The sequence below is a fragment of the Lolium rigidum genome, chromosome 7 (assembly GCF_022539505.1).
Source record: "Lolium rigidum isolate FL_2022 chromosome 7, APGP_CSIRO_Lrig_0.1, whole genome shotgun sequence".
NCBI classification, from domain to species: Eukaryota; Viridiplantae; Streptophyta; class Magnoliopsida; order Poales; family Poaceae; genus Lolium; species Lolium rigidum.
This window is the reverse complement of record NC_061514.1, coordinates 94,059,585-94,079,493: the sequence shown is the minus strand read 5'-3', so window position 1 is coordinate 94,079,493 and position 19,909 is coordinate 94,059,585. Positions and strand designations below refer to the sequence as shown.

General features: G+C 48.0%; 2 protein-coding genes across 3 annotated transcripts; one reads left to right on the top strand and one right to left on the bottom strand.

Annotated features, from left to right (window-relative positions):
* The first annotated feature begins 9,306 nt into the window (after positions 1 to 9,306).
* On the top strand, positions 9,307 to 11,933 carry LOC124670678 (subtilisin-like protease SBT1.3). 2 transcript variants are annotated; one of them, XM_047207154.1, is made up of 2 exons: positions 9,307 to 9,587; positions 9,633 to 11,933. In XM_047207154.1, exons 1-2 carry the CDS (start codon positions 9,399 to 9,401, stop codon positions 11,733 to 11,735), a joined length of 2,292 nt encoding a protein of 763 aa, XP_047063110.1. In that variant the 5' UTR covers positions 9,307 to 9,398; the 3' UTR covers positions 11,736 to 11,933. The 2 variants fall into 2 exon arrangements, with proteins under 2 accessions (XP_047063110.1, XP_047063109.1); XM_047207153.1 differs by having other exon boundaries at positions 9,307 to 11,933.
* Positions 11,861 to 16,376, bottom strand: LOC124670679 (copper chaperone for superoxide dismutase, chloroplastic). Its single transcript, XM_047207155.1, has 6 exons — positions 16,119 to 16,376; positions 15,999 to 16,022; positions 14,517 to 14,589; positions 14,284 to 14,418; positions 13,580 to 13,800; positions 11,861 to 12,242 (listed from the first exon to the last, which is right to left on the bottom strand). Exons 1-6 carry the CDS (start codon positions 16,359 to 16,361, stop codon positions 12,006 to 12,008), a joined length of 933 nt encoding a protein of 310 aa, XP_047063111.1. The 5' UTR covers positions 16,362 to 16,376; the 3' UTR covers positions 11,861 to 12,005.
* Positions 16,377 to 19,909: the final 3,533 nt, after the last annotated feature.

Genomic DNA, 19,909 nt, shown 5'->3' with positions numbered 1-19,909 from the left:
TGGAAACACATCGTAATCGGTCGTAAGCCTTGATGCCATGTACTCTGCTTGCATCCCGAAGGTTTCCGAGAGTCGATGAAAATCCTTGTCGCATTTATCGGCTAGCGCGAAGCTTCCTTTTACTGTGATTGGCCCCTTGGGTCCAGGCATCCTCCACAACAAGTATGTGTACTGTGGTACTGCCATAAACCTGGCATATGCTGGGCGTCCCAACAAAGCGTGGTATTGTGATGGGAAATCCACGACTTCAAACTCCAACCTCTCTATCCTGTAATTCTCTCGAGTGCCAAACTGAACGTCGAGATTGATCTTCCCCAGTGGGTAGCTTGGTTTTTCTGGTGTGATACCATGGAAACGTGTGTCCGTTGGCTTTAAGTTTGCCAAGGATATGTTCATCTTCCTCAGTGTATCTGCATACATAAGGTTTAGACTACTACCTCCATCAATAAATACTCGAGATACGTTGAATCCTGCAATTACTACTGGTAAGATGAGTGCTGACTGCCCTGGTCGAGGAACTTGCTGCGGGTGATCCGCAATTGTGAAGCCAATATCTTGTCCCGACCAATTGAGGTATTCGACTGTTGGTGGAGGCATCTTCTCTGCCATGAACACCTGTCGCGAGATTACCTTCTGCGCTCTGTTGGATGGCCTGCCTTTCTGAATCATCGAGACCGCTCCATGTGAGTTGGGATCAACGTAAGGTGGTGGTGCTGGTGCTGCCGCAATTCTGAGCTGATGTCGATTTTCGTCCGTAATTGCGGGAGGAGGTGGTAAGTGGATCTCACTCCTAGGTCCCTGAGGGTTTCGACTCGCTGCCTGAGCGTTGGCTTGTCCGGCGAATCTCATCATTGCTTGAAAGTTCCTGGCAGTCCTTCTGCAAATGCCCCGACTGCCTCTTCCCGTTATTGTCGACATAAAAATGCATCTGGCATGGGCCGTTCATCATATCCTCAGGGGACACAAAGGGTCTCTGAAACCTAGGCCCATTGTTTGGCCTATTGTTTCGGGAATCATCTCTATTTTCGCCTCGCTGCTCGTTGCTCCTTTGATACTCATCTCTATTGCTCCCTCCAGCGCTCGCTCGAAACCCAGCCGAAATTTGGCCAGGTGCATCATATCCCGAAAATTGTCGAGAAAATCGTCGTCTATTTTGAAATTTTCGACTGCGGTCCTCCTCTGGTGACCTGTGTCGTTTATTATGCACAGCGTCCTCGCCATCTGCCCATCTGTTTGCTATTTCCATTAATGCTGATACTGTCCTTGGGTTAGTTCTTCCCAAGTCCTCCACAAAATATCCTCGTCGAACTCCTGCAACAAACGCGTCTATCGCTCTCTCGTCAGATATATTTTCTGCCGAGTTTTTGATGATGTTCCACCTTTGGATGTATTTCCTCATTGATTCATCATGCTTCTGTCGACATGATCTCAACTCTTCGAGTGTCGCAGGTTTTTTGCAAGTTGATCGGAAGTTCTTGACAAACACGTCTTCAAAGCTGTCCCAGCTGTCGATGGAACCTGGGGGAAGTTTCTTTATCCAAGACCTCGCAGCTCCACTCAAGTGTACTTGGATACTTTGCATGGCTGTTGCCCTGGTTCCTCCTATCAGCTTCACCGTCTCGAGGTAGTCGATTAACCAATCCTCTGGATCTTGAAGGCCGTCAAACTTTTTGAAGTTGTCGGGTAACTTGAATCCTGATGGGACTCGAGTTTTTCGGACCCGTCGTGTAAAACACGGGAGTCCACACATATCTTCTTCGGCGAGTTCTGGTGAACGTCGATGTTCTCTTCCCTCTTGTCGCGCTCTATCTACCCTCGCCTGGGCCGCCGTATCTCTGGCACCACTTGCTCCTGCTGGATCTTGCACTGCTGCAGTAGGTCTCGGGCTATTTTGTCTTACAGGTTCTTCGGGAGGTGTTGCTGCGAACGCTGCTCCCATGGCTCCACATCCTGCCATGGCCATGTTGTATAACGCCTCTCTTGGATCTCCGGGAGGTGGCCTAGACGCTAGGATAAAGGCTTGTGTCGCCATATACCCAGCTTCTGGTGTTTTGGGAATAATATTCCCTCTCGTATCTATCGACATAAAAGACATGTCGAGGTTTTGAACTAAAGTCTCTCTTTCAGCTTCAGGTATATTTTCCAGCCGAGATCTTGTTCCCCTCCGGGCTTCCCTGTGACTATCTCCCGAAGTTCCGGATTGTCGACTCAAATCCGCTCTTCGCCTACTTGATGCTGAAGCTGCCTCCCTTCTCCTGTTCAGAGCCGCTGTCTGTTTTTCCAACTCTCTTGCAGCTCGAGCGAGCCTATATTGATAAGCTTGCAATTCTTCAGTCGTAGCAGTTGTCGCCATTGGTTCTGAACCATCCATAGCTCTTGCGGCTCTATCCCAATGCTGATTGTGGTAGTTGAACTCTAACACGTGGTGTAGGCCCGACGTATTTGGTGCCTAAACCTCGCCTTAGGTCAGAGGGATCGACATATGGATTTCCCAAATCGTCGAAAGCCTCCGACGTTTCCTCCTGATCGCGACTTGCTTCTCCAATGGCATAGATTTGATGATACTTTGGATTCTGCACCTTACTGGTTTTGGTGACACCATCATAAAGATTGGTGAAGACCTTTCCCAGAGTAATGGACTTGTCGATGAAGTCGAAGCTGTCGACGCTACTCGAGTCATCGCTTATATAGGAGTCCGCAGATGACTCGAAGGATATGTCGTTGAAGATCTTGGCGAGTTTTTCGCTTGCCCTGGTGTTGATGAAGCGTGGCGACGAAATTTCTTCATCGCCTGACTCGACGGATGATGATGAGCTTGAAAAATCGGGATCGACCCCCGATAATCCCGACGAGATCGGAATTTCGAGACGGTACGTTCCTTCTTTCTCGACGCGGAAGTGAAACCTTCCGAACGTCATCTCCATGGGCTCCTCCAGATACGCACATGCATCCAAACGGGAGGGCGGGTGAGGAACAAAATCAACGAGACCAGTTTCGATCCGTTTACCTCTGTCCATGATGTTGCTTGCTATCGACGAAGTCGATGATCTTGAACGTGCCATCGAGATCAGCTCCTTGTCGCCTCTAATTCCCACAGACGGCGCCAATTGACAAGGTATGAACTAGTCAATGCCTACAAGTAGTAGACTAGGGTTTCGTTGGATGTAGAGGGCAAGTAGATCTCGAAGGTTTCAGCCAAAAAGTACTCGACGATGTAAAAGCTAAGGTTTGGGAAAACAATGATTCGATCCTTTCTTTGTCCCTCGACTCCCCCTTATATAGGAGGCGGAGCCGAGGGATTCGTAATACACGAGTTTACAGAGTCCGGGAGGGTTTCTGACCCGTCCCGCAAGATTACAATTTACACTTCCTTTTACAACTCTATCTTTCCATAACTACATCTTGGGCTTCCGAATCTTCTTATTCTTCGATACGTGGGCCTTCAGTAAACCCCGGGTACTATCTTCGGTAGGCCCATTGGGGGTGCCTATGTCACCTTTGTTAACCTAACATTTTCCTCAAGAATAGATGCTTGCTCACAAGAATATTCATTAGGATGATAGTCGAGACCATATTTAATCACCAAGGATTCAAGATATGCATTGGTCTCAACATGCAAAGAGAGTTCCTCTTGTAAACGAACATGTTCCTCAACAAGCTTAGCATGCTCACTAGTAAAAGAAGTGGAGGAGCTAGCATGCTTTTCAACAACAATGGGATCCTTCATTGATCCAAGAGCCTTTTTGTAGGTTTCTTGGAGTAGGTCATGGTTCTCTCCAAGTTTTTGAGCTCATCCTTAACAAGCTTGTTAGCTCTTTCAAGGTGGTCAAGATCCCTAGTAAGAGAAGCATGAGCAACTTCAAGCTCCTTCTTTGAGTCATTGAGCTCTTGGGTCAATGATTGAGCCCTATCAATAGTTTCTAGGTCCTTAACTTTATCAAGTTCATAAGTTTCAATTTGTTGCTTAAGGCCTTGAGATATGCACCTTTCGGTTTTTAGCTCTTGTCTTAGGAGATTGAATCTCCGATCTTTTTCATTCAATTGATATTCTAATTCCTCAAGGGACTCATCCTTTTCTTTGAGGGAGTCCATTAAGAAATCAAACTTGACAAGAGCTTCACCACGAAGGGTGCATCTAACATTGTAAAGTTCCTTAAGCACAATTAATTCTTCTTGATTTTCAGTTTCATCATCAAGAACACTAGACAAGGAAGGTGGAGATTCCATTACCGTGGTTTCCCTTGCCATAAGACAAGAGCCAACGATTGTAGAGGAGGTAGAGTCATCCGAGTCATCATCTTGAGTTGTTCTTGCCATGAAGGAAGAGCCAACATCATTCTCCGTGGAGTAATCCTTGGAGTAGTCATATGTGAAGAGTGACCCGGGCTTGGAGAAAGCCAAGCCGGCCACTCCGGCCTCCTTCTCCTCATCTTCCTCTTCTTCATCGGACAAGTACTCGGCTCCAACAAAGGCTATTCCCTTGTTCTTCTTGTATCGATCGTTGATTGGGTTTGGCTTCAATCTTGGCTTGACCCCTTTGATGAATTTTGGCTTGTCTACTCTTTTCTCATAAGGGCACTCATTTGCGAAGTGGTTATCTTCATCACAGTTGTAGCAAGTTCTCTTCTTCTTCTTGTCATTGAGGAGCATTGGAAACTTTGCCTTGTACTTCTTGGCAAAGAAAGCAAAGTCGGTAGCAATGTCACTAGTTTAAGTCATCTCTTCATCTTCTCCAAGTTCATAATCTTCTTCTCTTCCATGGTCGGCTCTTGCTTTGAGAGCAAGGTTGTGTGACGCTTCACGGTTGTGTGAGGCTTCATCAACACGGTTCATTGCCATGAGCCTCTTTCCGGCTTTGGCCATGTTTTCATTGGCGGCCACATAGGAGACTAGATCATCGGAGTTGAGATCGGCGCTCTTGGTCATGATTTGCAAGTTGAGTGCAAGGTTAGTGTCTTCTTGCTTAACAGCAATCATAGCAATGACCTTGGACTTTATGAAGGCTTCATTCATCTCGAAGCCGTCGTTGTACTTCTCAACACCAAGACCCTTGACCCTTACTCTAAGAGCACCAAGCCTTGCATAAGCATCGGCCACGGATTCTCCTTCTCGAATCATGAACTGATGAGCCTCTTGCTTTGCGGTCTCGTAAAGAGCTGATTGGATAAAATCGGTTCCCTCTTGGAGTACTATGATTCGATCCCACAACTCTTTAGCGGAGTCTATGTCATTGACTTGATCAAGGAGCTTGCGGTTGATGCCACTCCTAATCTTGTCACGAGCGGAGGCATTGAGTTGACGGTTGTAGAATTCGGTGGAGGTCAACCGAATGGGATCTTGTGGCACTCGATATCCATGAACAATGATCTCCCATAACTCCACACTGCAGCTGCGAATATGGGATTCCATAGATGATTTCCAAAAAGGAAAGTGAGTTCCATCAAAATGGGGAACGTTCCCACTATGGTTTATATGAGGCATGGGTGAAGTATTTTTGGGATAGTCATGGTTGACTTCATGGAAACTCCCTAGAGAGGCCGAAGCCCCTCTAGGAGACCCACTAGTCAAGTTCTTAAGCATGGCGGACATCTCCGCCATTTGGCTTTGTAGCTCATCCTCCTTTTTCTTCTTCTCGGCATCATATGCCAAGAATCTAGATTTCATCTCTTTAACCGAAAGGTTAGAGTCTTCATCTAGACCCTCGAATAGTTTTTCCATCTCACTCTTAAGGCGGTGAAGCCCTTAATAAGAGTCCAGAGCTCGATACCAACCGAAAGTATAGAGATGGTAAACCTAGAGGGGGTGAATAGGTTTCTACAAGTTTTAATTCTTTCTTTGCAATATTAGGCTTTGCGTAATATAAAGGTGAGCCTAATGCAAACTAGGTGAAGCAACCTATATGAGGATACAACTAACTCGAGCACGAAGGCTCTCACAGGTTAAATCACAAGTAAGGAGTTCGGTTAGAGATAACCGATAGCACGCGGAGACGAGGATGTATTCCCGTGTTCCCTTGCTTTGCAACAAGGTACGTCACGTTTGGAGGGGTGGAGGTCCCACGAAGGATTCCCCACGCCACGAAGGCTCACCCTATTCTCCGGAGCCTATCCCACGAAGGAATAGCTCACTCACTTGTGGTAGACTTTGAGGTAGCCTCCAAACCTTCACAATCTTGCCCGAGCAAATCCACGCCCGGATGCTTCCGGACTCCTCTTGCCCACCTAGGGTTTCCAAGGAACCCTAGGAAGCAAGCTCTCGATGAATACAAGGGGGAATGAGATTTGGCTTGGTAGAACAAGAGATCGGGTCCTCCTCTAATGATTCCCGTGAGGGATTTGAGTTTGGGTGGAGGAGAAGTAGATCCGAGGCTTTTGGTGTTTCTAGCAATGGAGTAAGAGAGAGAGAGCTCAAGAACAGCTTGTAGTGTAGTGCCTAACCTGTTCGGAGGTAGGAGAAGGCCTATTTATAGTGTTCTTCGAAAATGGCCGTTGGTCAACTTGCCACATCGGCTTTTCTTCGAGGAATCCGGCTGGACCGGATTTGGCGCCGGTCGCGCCGGCGCACAGAGCCGGTCTCACCGGGCTGGCGACCGGGCCGGCCGGTTTCAACCGGAGCAGAGACCGGAGCTTGACCGGACGAGCTTCTGAGCTTACTGGAATGCGCCCGGATGGCATAGGCGCAAAGTCCGGTTGGCGCCGGGGCAGCCGGTCTGGAACCCGGTCTGACCGGGCCAGGGACCGGATGGGCCGGTCCAAACCGGGCTGGCGACCGGGCGACGACCGGAGAGCTCGCCCCCCCTTACTGGATCCTGCCCGGATGGCACAAGCGCTGGAGCCGGTCCAGACCGGGCTGGCCGGTGCCGTGGCCGGTCCGACCGGGCCGGTGACCGCCGTACTCGAGAAAATCCTGTTGATTTTTCGTCGAAGTGGGGGGGTCTCCATTGCCTTCTTCTTCCATTGATACACCTTTATACCTCTTTGGCTAATACATGGGAATCATCTTGTAGCCATGTATTAGTCCAAATACACTAGCATGGTGTCATTGTTACCAAAATAATGGATAAGGGTAAAATACCCTTACAAGCTTTCGAGCAACTATCAGGTCTTAAAATCAGTTTTCATAAGACCGATTTGTTCAGCTGTGAGTTGGGTCAGTTTTCAATAAAGCTATTTAGGCATCCATATTCATTATCGGAGGCTTGTCATTTTTGAATTGAAACACGTCGAAGAAAAATTACAAAAGCGTCTTAGTAGCTAGAAAGGTAAATTACTATCTCTAGACGGAAGATTGGTTCTTATTAATTCAATACTAACTAATATGGAACTTTACATGTTTTCCTTCTTCTAGTTGCCTAAAGAAGTCTTACAACAATTGAATTATTTCCGATTAAGATTCTTTTGGTAAGAAGATAGTGAGAAAAAGAAAAATATCAGCTTACCAAATGGAACATTTTTTGTCGTTCTAAGGATCAAGGAGGGCTTAGGGTTCATGACCTTGAGGTAAAGAACATGGATCTCCATGCACTGTCTCACATTAGAAACCTTGAGATTCGCACTTGCGGGCTAGCCTTATGGCAATGAAGAAACACTTCTTACCATATGGTTCTTTCTCGATTAAGGATGGCTTTGAGAATAAGGTTCTATGAGGATAAGTGGTTAGGTAATACCACCATACAGGAACAATATTCAGCATGTACAATATTGTACATCATAAAAGCGATAGAATAGCTAAAGTGTTGGATTCTTCCCCACGGAATGTGACGCTCAGAAGAGATCTTGTTGGTCTCAGGCTTGAATCTTGGAATGCCTTGCTTTAGCATTTGGCATTAGTCCATTTGACGCAAGGGATAGATGAAATCTACGGATTCTATGTACAAAGCTTTGATTTAGCTTGTTGAGCCGAAGATTTGGAAAATTAAGATACCGACGAATACTAAGGTTTTTGCATGGTATCTCCAGGGAGGAGTTTTCCTCACCAAGGACAATCTTGCAAGACCCAATTGACAGGAAAGTTAGAAGTGTGTCTTTTGTCATCATGATGAGACAATAAAACGCCTATTCTTTTAGTTTGCTACATCTATATGGTCAATCATCCAAATAGGTTTTACCTTATATCCCTCACGTAGAGTTGCGATTTTTTTTTTACAACTGGCTAAATGGGGGTGGATTATTGGTTTAAAATACTTATCAGGGAGCACTTGATGTTATTTGGTCGCTCTGGTTATGTAGAAATGATTTCGATAACAATTTTTTCTTATGTAGGTTATCTACCTGTGTACATCTTTGCTCCATTCATGGATGTCTCTACAATGTGTGAAGAAACGCGACTATTTACGAAGACGTCTACATGGTTAGAGGCACGTCGAGAATTTTTTTACCCAACATAGATGTGGTAGCGCAATCTTAGGATTAGTCTTTCGTCATAGACGATATTACAGTTTCTTAGATGATTACTTGTATTGAGACTTTTTCTTGTTTGCTGTGCATACGTTAGTTATGTGTGCATCCCAACTATGTAGAGATTGAGTGTAATGGTTAAACTTTAAAAAAATAAAATGCTCTTTACTGAAAAAAAATGAACCGTTGTCTATATTCCAATAATTACTTGGTGCACCGTCCAGTCAGCACTTCATCCGATGCTGCCCGATGGAAATTTCTACTTTACAAAGAGATAATGAGGCCATGGCTTGTCTTCTTTCTCATGTAGCAGCGGCACCTTTCAGCCTTTCACGTAGCCGTCACAAAAACCCAGATTACTCTAATCATCGTACAATCCATCTAAAGGCGTACGGGCGGCATTGCATCTCTTTCCATGAAAGGAGGCGATGTACCAAGAATTCCCCCTCGGTACAAAGTGTCACTGCCATTAACAGTAGCACCATTGAAGTGTAGCACATGAATTGCTCCCGGGAACCCGAGCAACCGTCCACACCCACAGAGATCGAATCAATGCGTTAACCCTACAGCGCGTATGTGCCGTTGCGGCTGGTAGGTAGTAGTGTAGTACGCAGTAGATCAGATCCACCGCGTTAATGGAGTTTCCCATTAAACACAGATGCAATGTAGGCTTGCAGCTGTCGTAGACGGAAGAAGGAAGAAGAAGACACGAGGGTCAAGGGCCCCCTCCTCCCGAAATATCTCCGAGAAATGGAAGAATGTGTGCGAGAAGAAAATGTACCAACGGCTCTCGACACGATCAATCACCGGTCACCGCCACCGCGCAGCCAAAATGAATTCACTTCAATGCGAACCACCTCAACCTCACATTATTACTGCTGCTCTTCACTGTTCACGCCACTCTCAGCTCACTCCAAGCATGAGAGCTGGAGCGTTCATAAGCAGCTAGCAGAGTTCTCCACCCACGCTCTCCTGAAACTCGCTCAGCCTCGCCTCTTCTCCATGGAACTTCGCAGCGCGAGATGGGCGGCTCCGTCGCTGTGCCTGGTTCTCGTGCTCCTTCAGGCGAGCATCCCTGCTCTCGCCGGAGCCCCCAAGACTTACATTGTTCACATGGCCGCGTCCGAGATGCCGAGCTCGTTCGACTATCACCATGAGTGGTACGCCTCCACCGTCAAGTCTGTGAGCTCCGCCCAGCTGGAACCTGAGGAGGAGGAGGATGACGCTTACACCAAGATCGTCTACAACTACGAGACGGCCTTCCACGGCTTCGCGGCTCGCCTCGACGACGACGAGGCCGAGCGGCTGGCTGAGGCGGCCGGCGTGCTGGCCGTGCTCCCGGAGACGGTCCTGCAGCTGCACACCACCAGGAGCCCCGACTTCCTGGGCATCGGCCCGGAGATCAGCAACAGCATATGGGCGGCCGGCCTCGCCGACCACGACGTCGTCGTCGGCGTCCTCGACACCGGCATCTGGCCCGAGAGCGCCAGCTTCAGCGACAAGGGGCTCGGCCCCGTCCCGGCCAAGTGGAAGGGCCTCTGCCAGACCGGCCGCGGCTTCACCACGGCGGACTGCAACCGCAAGATCATCGGCGCGCGCATCTTCTACAACGGCTACGAGGCCTCGGCGGGGCCCATCAACGAGACCACCGAGCTCAAGTCCCCGCGCGACCAGGACGGCCACGGCACGCACACCGCCGCCACCGCCGCGGGCTCGCCCGTGCCGGACGCCGGCCTCTTCGGCTACGCGCGCGGCGTCGCCCGTGGCATGGCGCCCCGCGCCCGCGTCGCGGCGTACAAGGTGTGCTGGGCCGGCGGCTGCTTCAGCTCCGACATCCTGGCCGCCGTCGATCGCGCCGTGGCGGACGGCGTCGACGTGCTCTCCATCTCCCTCGGCGGTGGCGCCTCGCCCTACTACCGCGACAGCTTGGCCGTCGCGTCGTTCGGGGCCATGCAGATGGGTGTCTTCATCGCCTGCTCCGCCGGCAACTCTGGCCCGGACCCGTTGAGCCTCACCAACCTGTCGCCGTGGATGACCACGGTCGGCGCGAGCACCATGGACCGTGACTTCCCGGCCACGGCGACGCTCGGCAACGGCGCCAACCTCACCGGCGTCTCGCTCTACAAAGGCAGGCAGAATCTTTCGCCTCGGCAGCAGTATCCGCTGGTGTACATGGGCGGCAACTCGACCATGCCGAATCCCAGGTCGATGTGCCTTGAAGGGACACTGGACCGCAGCACCGTCGCCGGAAAGATTGTGATATGCGACCGCGGCATCAGTCCTCGGGTGCAGAAAGGTCAAGTTGTCAAGGAAGCTGGCGGCATCGGGATGATACTCGCCAACACTGCAGCGAACGGCGAGGAGCTCGTCGCCGACAGCCACCTCCTGCCGGCCGTGGCTGTTGGGGAAACTGAAGGCATTGCGGTGAAGAAGTACACCAAGACCGCCACAAAACCGACCGCAACACTCAGCTTCGCCGGAACCAAGCTCGGGATCAGGCCGTCGCCGGTGGTGGCCGCGTTCTCATCGCGGGGCCCAAACTACCTGACTCTGGAAATCCTCAAGCCGGATCTCATCGCGCCCGGCGTGAACATCTTGGCCGCCTGGAGCGGCGACGCCAGCCCGTCGAGCCTGGCCAGCGACCGCCGCCGCGTCGGGTTCAACATCCTGTCGGGCACGTCCATGTCGTGCCCGCACGTCGCCGGCGTAGCCGCGCTGCTCAAGGCGAGCCACCCGGACTGGAGCCCCGCGCAGATCAAGTCGGCGCTGATGACCACCGCGTACGTCCACGACAACACCTACGGCTTGCTCAAGGACGCGGCGACCGGCGAGGCGTCCACGCCGTTCCAGCACGGTGCTGGCCACATACACCCCATGCGAGCTCTCAGCCCTGGCCTGGTCTACGACATTGGCCAGAACGACTACCTGGAGTTCCTGTGCACGCAGAACCTGACGCCGACGCAGCTCAAGGCCTTCACCAAGAACTCCAACATGACATGCAAGAACACCTTCAGTTCGCCCGGCGACCTCAACTATCCAGCCATCTCGGCGGTCTTCACCGATCAGCCATCGACTCCGCTGATGGTGCACCGCACCGTGACGAACGTCGGCCCTGGATCCTCGACATACCATGTCAAGGTCACAAAGTTCAAAGGCGCGGACGTCGTCGTTGAGCCAAACACCTTGCGCTTCAGCAGCGCAAACCAGAAGCTTGCCTACAAAGTCACGCTAAAAACCAAGGCAGCTCAGAAGACACCCGAGTTCGGAGCTCTGTCATGGAGCGACGGCGTTCACATCGTCCGGAGCCCGCTGGTTCTCACATGGCTGCCACCAATGTGAGCTTCTCTCTTAGTATTGTTGTTCTGGAATAGTCAGGCCTGGGAGCAGAAACAGCTATGCCCTGGCCCCTTTGTGAGCGAAGTTGACAGATCAGTTGAGTAGCAGCAATAGCACAGAAGCTGCAGTTACTGAAGAAAAATGTATTCCTCAAATGTATTCACTCTTATTCCAAATGCTCAGTAACTGGTTGATTGTGTCTACATTGTTACTTCTGTGTACAACATATTGGGGATGAAACAGTAGTATGGTGAAACTCCATCGTGGCAGATTTTAGCTCGATTCCCAAATGGTGACACCATCGCAGGTGCAGAGCTTCTTGTAGTTCTCCCCGACACCAGCGCTCCTAGCGACCACGGCTGCCGCAATGCCCGAGTCTGATCTGTCCTCGGTAGCATACAGCGCAACAGAGCGACCAATTAAGTCCACAACTCTCAGTTTCTCTTTAGATCCTGAAAATTGAGCTTCTCCATTCTCTCCAGCTTCAAGTGTTCCCAGGTCACCAAGGGGCTGTTCCAGAAAAGATTAAATATATGAACATCAAGCCACATATAACTTGCTGCTATCGAACTACTATCGTTCAAATCAACAACAATACTCTTGAATTCAGTAATAATTGAAAGCAATTTAGAGAATTGAACACCCGCAATTACACGATGATGTTGCTGTCACTACACACAAGTGCTCAATTCATCAAATCTCAACTAAATATACCCTGGACTTCCACTTTGCGGTCAATTATCATTTTCCCCAAATACATACAACGGACTTAATGAAAGAATTGCAGCAGATAATAAAAGTTAAGAGCAGACCCACCAGTGAGGTGAGCTGCAGCTGTACAATCCCAATCTGCTATGTTCTGACAACACATGTGCTACAGCATATGAAAAAGAAGGCAGAGCACCAGTGTGTCAATATTTGCAGCTATTTAGTTCGGTGAATTTGGTCATTCTATTTAAGACGCAATGAATGCTTTCTGCATAGTAGATCAAAAGGACCTGTAAAAGGAAATAGAAGTAACAGATCTACTCTAGCGATAGGTGATTTTTGGCTCTGGAGCCATGTGATTTCTTTATTAGAAAACTACAGCTACAAGTTTCAACAGAACTTTTAAAATTGCTGTGTATATGTGAGAATAGACTAAGAATCTGAAACATTTTGTGAGAAAATCCTTTCATTTGCAAGCTGCACAAAAATTTAATGTGGTGATCTACAATTCAAATAGTTCCGCTGCTGTTTGCCGTATCAGATAAACTCGAAGAGAGTTTTCAGCAACTTATTTCCAGACTCACGGTACATTCTAACATGTACATCTGTACATGCGAGATTTTTTTAACCTATGGATGCACTTTTTGAATTTTTCAATAAAAAGAAGGATAGTTGTAGGTACATAGTATATGCTGTAGCAAGATGGTATACAAAGTGGTACATGTGAGATTTTTTTAACCTATGGATGTACTTTTTTGATTTTTTCAAAAAAAGAAGGATCATTGTAGGTACGCATACAAGTGCAAAACAACATGAAATCAGTTTATTCAATTTGGCTGATATGTCTATGAACATTTTGAATAATGGACATCAGAGACCGTGAAGGAAACAGAGATAACCAATGGACGATGGGAAATAGCAAGGCGCCCTCCTACGAATACAAGATCTTCAGCATGTTCAAAGCAGGTGCACGAGATATGGGATACAACTGTTTAAGAGTGCTTTCAAAACACATGGCTTATACTCTTATGGTAGATCCCAGGGGTTAGATTTATCTTACAATTTTTTCTTTGGAAGTCAAAAGAACAGGTATGTACATGATTTATCAACCCCTCAGTGGCAAGGCATTGGAATATTACCTTATTGGATAGATAATCCGGTGGATTATATACTTTGCCAGTACTTTCAGCACCTTTTGTCAAATCGCCAAATTCATTTATTGACCATCCATGTTTACCAGGTGATAACCCACTAAAAGTGGCTTCAACTCTAGTCAATTCCATGTTAACTTGGGCTAGACGAACAACACCATATATAACTGGCCCTTTGAACTCAGCCACAGCAGCAGAAACTAAGAAAGCTGCAAATGTTAAGCCACACAATTAGTTGCTGTAGTAGAAAAGATGTGTGGAACACAAACTAAATAAAACATGCCAGCAGTCAGAAGACTGTTTTAAGATAGCATTTGTCAATGGAAAACTCAGAGTTAATACTATGCCACATACCAAAATGAGTTCAACAGGGTATGGTGCAGTTCTAAAGCATTTCAAGATGAATGTTAGCATCACAGTAAAAGCAAAGACATTTAGAATCAAAGTCTCTATAAATATGTTAGTTATGCGAGAGTGAAAGTGTAAATTGAAGATATTTAAGGACCGACGCTACAAATGGTTACACTAGTCCTGGGAGTGAAAGCCAGGTATCAAAATTTTAAATAACTTATTTTTGCACTCTCCACAACATAGCATTAGGAATTATATACAATAATATCGAAAGTAGTTAGGCACATATGAAAGACTTCAGAAGGAATAACATGCAATAAATAAATAGAATAAACACACACCGTCTGGGTTCCCTTGCCCAATCAGACGTGCATCTCGGCCTGTTTGATGCAGAGCATCTAACATTGTCTTCACTGGGAGCGACCCAAGAACTCTAACAACCTGGTTACTCAAATCCACTTCGATGTTTTTAATTCCTGTAGTACGAGGCGATGTTTAAAACCAACAGGGAATGGTTGAAAGAAAAGGGATACACATGATTCTTATATACAACAGATCATTCAAAGATTTGTACCTTCAAGTGTTTGAAGCCTGTTTTTCACTGCTGTGACACAGCCCTCACATTTCATGTCCACCATGAATTCGGTCTTCAGCCATACAAAGAACAAGATTGTTAAACATTTTTTTGTCTCCTTGATTTCCCTTAATAATGCACAAGGAAAGAATGGGCTAAAGTAAAGCATAACTTCGGGGAAACCATTTTTTCAATATTAGTTCCAATAGGTTCAGTTCTGTAGTTTTATCTAGAGTGGGTTTTTGAACAGTGCACCTTATTTTCTGAGACAACCTCAAACATATGATCTTGTTAAAATGAAAAAACAACCCCACATGACAGCGGGTTTTCAGACAGTGCACCTTAGCTCCGGAATTACCAAATGGTCCTTTATGAACAGAACTCACACTGGCCAATATAATTTAGCTTGGTGAAATTACAGTATTTTCTCAATTCATACGTGCTAAAAACATTGACCTTCTATAATATGGCATAGCGCCTTAGCTCAAGAAATTCAAAACGGAAACCTTGGGGCTGGGCTTCTGAATAGTCTATATGTCCAGTTTGAGAATCATATCAGCATTTGCTGCATTTCAATAACCTGGGTCAAAATTTATTTTATCCAATCTTTAATTGCCATGAACAAAGGAACATTTATCGACTTAAAATGCTCTATCATTGTCCATTTGTCGCCAACTTTCTGCACTGAAAATCTTGATCAAAGTAATGGCTTGAAGACAGAACTGATAATCTTCCTCAAAGTAGTCTGCAACCAGATGGTTGGTATAACCGTATGAGAATAGCTCAGTTTGGCATTTGGGCTGTTATCCTAATCCTACATATTTATGAATTATCTAAGATTTAGCAGAACACTTGAAGCAAAAGGTAAACAGTGAAACAAAAGAAGTGGACACAATAACCGTTTTGATTATCTAATACATCAAACCTCCGCCACAAAGAAAACCATCACCCTCAGCTCAACAAAGTATACACCTAATTGTCATGTGAAGCTCATCTACTAACAAGATATAATCCTATATTCAACACAAACATAGTACTCCCTCCCTCTAAAAATAGGCGTCTTAACTTTTTTCTAGATACGGATGTATATCTAGACAAAACAAAGACACCTACTTTTAGAGGGAGGGAGTATAATAGCTAATATCAGAATGCTTTAGTGATGTAGTTGCCGCTTTAGCATGGATAAGCAGCCCTATGGGGAACTGCAAACTTAAAACAAACGACAGAAAAACAATCTAGCTAGCCATCGAAAACAAACCAAATTGTGTATGGTTAGTAACATTATAAGCAATTGGACAAGTAGTTCTGAACTTAGGTGAGGTTCTTGTATCTGAACAGCACACATCTAAAGCACCAATGGAACCTCAGTTACGTAATCTCTCAGCAACTAATAAGGCTCTCCCGGTTACCTTCCTGCCCTAGTAGCATCGCGGCAAGACTAATAAGGAAAACAAACGGGTGTCCTATGTTTGGGGCGCTTACCGTGAGCTCCGGAAGCGAGGTGGCCTGCAATACATGACGAACCAGAGATAAGTCAAAGAAAAGCTGAACACCCTAGGCGAGGCAAGCACGCAGGGAAATCAAATTAGGACGCGGCTAAACCTTGTCGGGAGCGGAGAGATCGGTTGTTGTGGTGGCTGCGGCGGCGGCGGCCATCGGAGGGACGGCGTTCGGCGTACGCAAGGCGGCGGAAGAGGAGGCGAACGGGGAGAGGGAGGTGAGCAAGGGGAAGCGGAGTCTGGAAGAGGGGTAAGGGGCGGCGGAGGAGAAGGCGACTGCGGCGACGGCTGCTGCTGCTGCTGGCACGGCGGATGCGGCGGTGAAGGCCCGAAGGAAGCCCACCATTTGCGCCCCTGCCTTTTGTACCTCCAAGTCTTCGCTTCTACAGGTCGAAGATGGGTAGAGAAAGCACCAATTGGATTGAGAAATTCTTTTTCGCAAGTTCTCTGAACTTTTCCAGTTTTCGTTTCAGAATTCGGTTTGGTTCTCTCTGGCGGCCTCGAGAAGCGTCGGGTGCTGGCGGGCTGGGCCAGAAGCCCAGAAATCTAAAATAAACAGCCCAGCTTCGAGCTTGTTTTTGGTCAGCTTTGTAATTTATGTTTTTAGATAACAACTGACGGAATTCATTGGTGAAACCTATTACAAACGACTCCAAAAATAAAAAAATACAATATGGACCCAGATTTTTGCAAGAAGGATCTCACACCGTACTTCCAAAACGCAATCAAGCCTATCGTCCTCATCGTCACCAACCAAGTACAGGGACCGGATCCAAAAGCAGCGCATCTTCCAATACCATCGTATCACCGCCGCCGCCGTCGTCACATACTCACATTGGGCTTTGAACACCGTACGAGCGCCCACCCCGAGGGGTGAGAGCTAAGAATCTTTTCCAGACCATCGGGCAGGCAGGAGATGGGGAAGAGCAAGTAGTACCTCCAAACGAAGAACCCCGAGCAGTAGACCCAAACCACCAGCATTACGCTCCACCATATGGCAGGTTTAGGCGTTGACACGTCGAGCCGCCTCCTCCCTTCGCCACCAAGGCCAGCCGGAAGGAAGAATCTGCAAGACGAGACAGCCGCACACCACCAGAAGAACACAAACAACCCTACAAAGGAAGACGGTGGTGCCATCCCTTCCTCTCCCTCGCCACCACGACCGGTCGAGGGGAACACAATAGCATCCGCACTCCTCCGACTCCTGAATAAACTCCACGACAGGGTCGAAATTCGACCGCGCCAGGAAAAACCACCCTCCCCAGATCCGCATATCTGAGAGGACACCACAAGTGGCCTCGCCGATATGGGGATCGAGCTCTAGCACCCTTATTCCAACGCGACGCCGCCTCCACCATCCCGACGACGTCCCCTGAAACCCTAGCAAAATCCCAGCCGAGCCGCTACATGGCGCAACAGGAGAAGATCCCCCGCTGCCGCCACGTCAACCGGGCTTCGTCCAGCGGCGCCACCGGCGCTGGCGACGAGAGGGGGAGGGTGTGGTGGGGGATAGGGTTGTAGGGGGCTTCGTAGTTGTAAGGGTATTTCACCCTTATCCATTATTTTGGTAACAATGACACTATGCTAGAGTATTTGGTCTAATACATGTTTATAAGATTATTCCCAGGTATTAGCCAAAGAGGCATAATGGTGTATCAATGGAACAAGAAGGTAAAGGGAGACCCCCCCCCCACTTCGACAAAAATCAAGAAAGGATCTTCAGCACCTGGCCGGCCATAGGCCCGGTCAGACCGGCCCTGGCACCGGCCGCGCCGCGCCGACCGGCCCTCGGATCGGTGTCAACCGGGGCCATGTTCTCGTAAGACACGTAACCGCCCGGTCATGGCCCTGGCCGCCGTCCTGGCTTGGACCGACCTGGTCCGATCATGCGCCCGGTCGGACCGGGCTGTGGACCGGGCGCCCCGGCGCCAACCGGGTCCTGCCCTAGTGACATCCGGAGGCATGTACTGCGCGACAATTTCCGTCCCCGGTCAAGGTCCGACCTCAGCTCCGGTTTAGACTGCATGGTACGGTCCCAGGCCCGGTCTGACCGGCCCTGTGCCGGACTGCCCGGTCCCAGGTCCGGTTGACCGGGTTCCTCGAAGAAAAAGCTGAGGTGGCAAGTTGCAACGGCCAGATTTCAAGTGACACTATAAAAACCCCTTCTCCTACCTCTGAATAGTTAGGCACTACACTACAAGTTGTTCTTGAGCTCTCTCTCTCTCTCATACTCCATTGTTAGAAACACCAAAAGTCTCAGATCTCCCTCCTCCTCCACCCAAACTCAAATCCCTCCGGGGAAAAGATAGAGGAGGTCCCGATCTACCGTTCTACCAAGCCAAATCTTGTCCCCCCTTGTATTCATCAAGATACTTGCTCTCTAGGGTTCTTTGGAATCCCTAGGTGGGCAAGAGAGGTCCGGAAGCATCCGGGCTGTGGATTTGCTCCTGACAAGATTGTGAAGGTTTGGAGGCTACCTCAAAGTCTACCACAAGTAAGTGAGTTATTCCTTCGTGGGATAGGCTCTGGAGAATAGGGTGAGCCTTCGTGGCATTGGGGAATCCTTCGTGGGACCTCCACCCCTCCAAACGTGACGTACCTTCTTGCAAAGGAAGGGAACACGGGAATAAACCCTCGTCTCCGCGTGCTATCTGTTATCTCTAACTGAACTCCTTACTTGTGATATAATTGCCTGTGAGAGCCTTCGTGATTGAGTTACTTGTATATTCATATAGTTTGCCTCACCTAGTTTGCATTAGGCTCACCTTTATATTCCGCAAAGCCTAACATTGCAAAGAAAGAATTAAAATTTGTAGAAACCTATTCACCCCCCCCCCCTCTAGGTTTACCATCTCTGAACTTTCAATTGGTATCAGAGCCTGGACTCTTTTTAAGGGCTTCACAACCTTAAGAGTGAGATGGATAAACTATTCGAGGGTCTGGATGAAGACTCTAACCTTTCGGTTAGGGAGATGAAATCCGGATTCTTGGCATACGATGCCGAGAAAAAGTTGAAGGAGGATGAAGTCCAAAGCCAAATGGCACAAATGACTGCCATGCTTAAGAACCTGACTAGTGGGACTTCTAATGGGGCTTCGGCCCCTCGGGAAAGTTTCCATGAAGTCAATCATGACTATCCCAAAAACACTTCACCCATGCCTCATATAAACCATAGTGGGAATGTTCCCCATTTTGATGGAACTCACTTTCCTTTTTGGAAATCTTCTATGGAGTCTCATATTCGCAGATGCAGTGTGGAGTTGTGGGAGATCATTGTTGATGGATACCGGAAGCCACAAGACCCCATTCGGTTGACATCCACCGAATTCTACAACCGTCAACTCAATGCTTCTGCACGTGACAAGATTAGGAGTGGCATCAACCGGAAACTCATTGATCAAGTCAATGACATTGACTCCGCTAAAGAGTTGTGGGATCGGATTGTAGTACTTCAAGAGGGAACCAATCTGATCCAATCAGCTCTATATGAGTCCGCAAAGATGGAGGCAACTATGTTCATGATTACAGAAGGAGAATCCTTGGCCGATGCCTATGGAAGGCTTGGTGCTCTTAGAGTGAAGGTCAAGGGCCTTGGATGTGAAAAATACAACAATGGTTTTGAGATGAATGAAGAATTTATCAAGTCCAAGGTCATTGCCATGATTGCAGTCAAGCAAAAGGATACCAACCTTGCACTCAACTTGCAAATCCTTACCAAGCAAGCTGATCTGAACGCAGATGATTTAGTCTCCTATGTGGCAGCCAATGAAAATATGGCCAAGACAGGAGAAAGGCTCATGGCGATGAACCGTGTTGATGAATCCCCAAACAAACTTGCCTTGAAACAAAGGTAATGGAATCCCCCTCTACGATGACTCTACCCCCTCTACGATC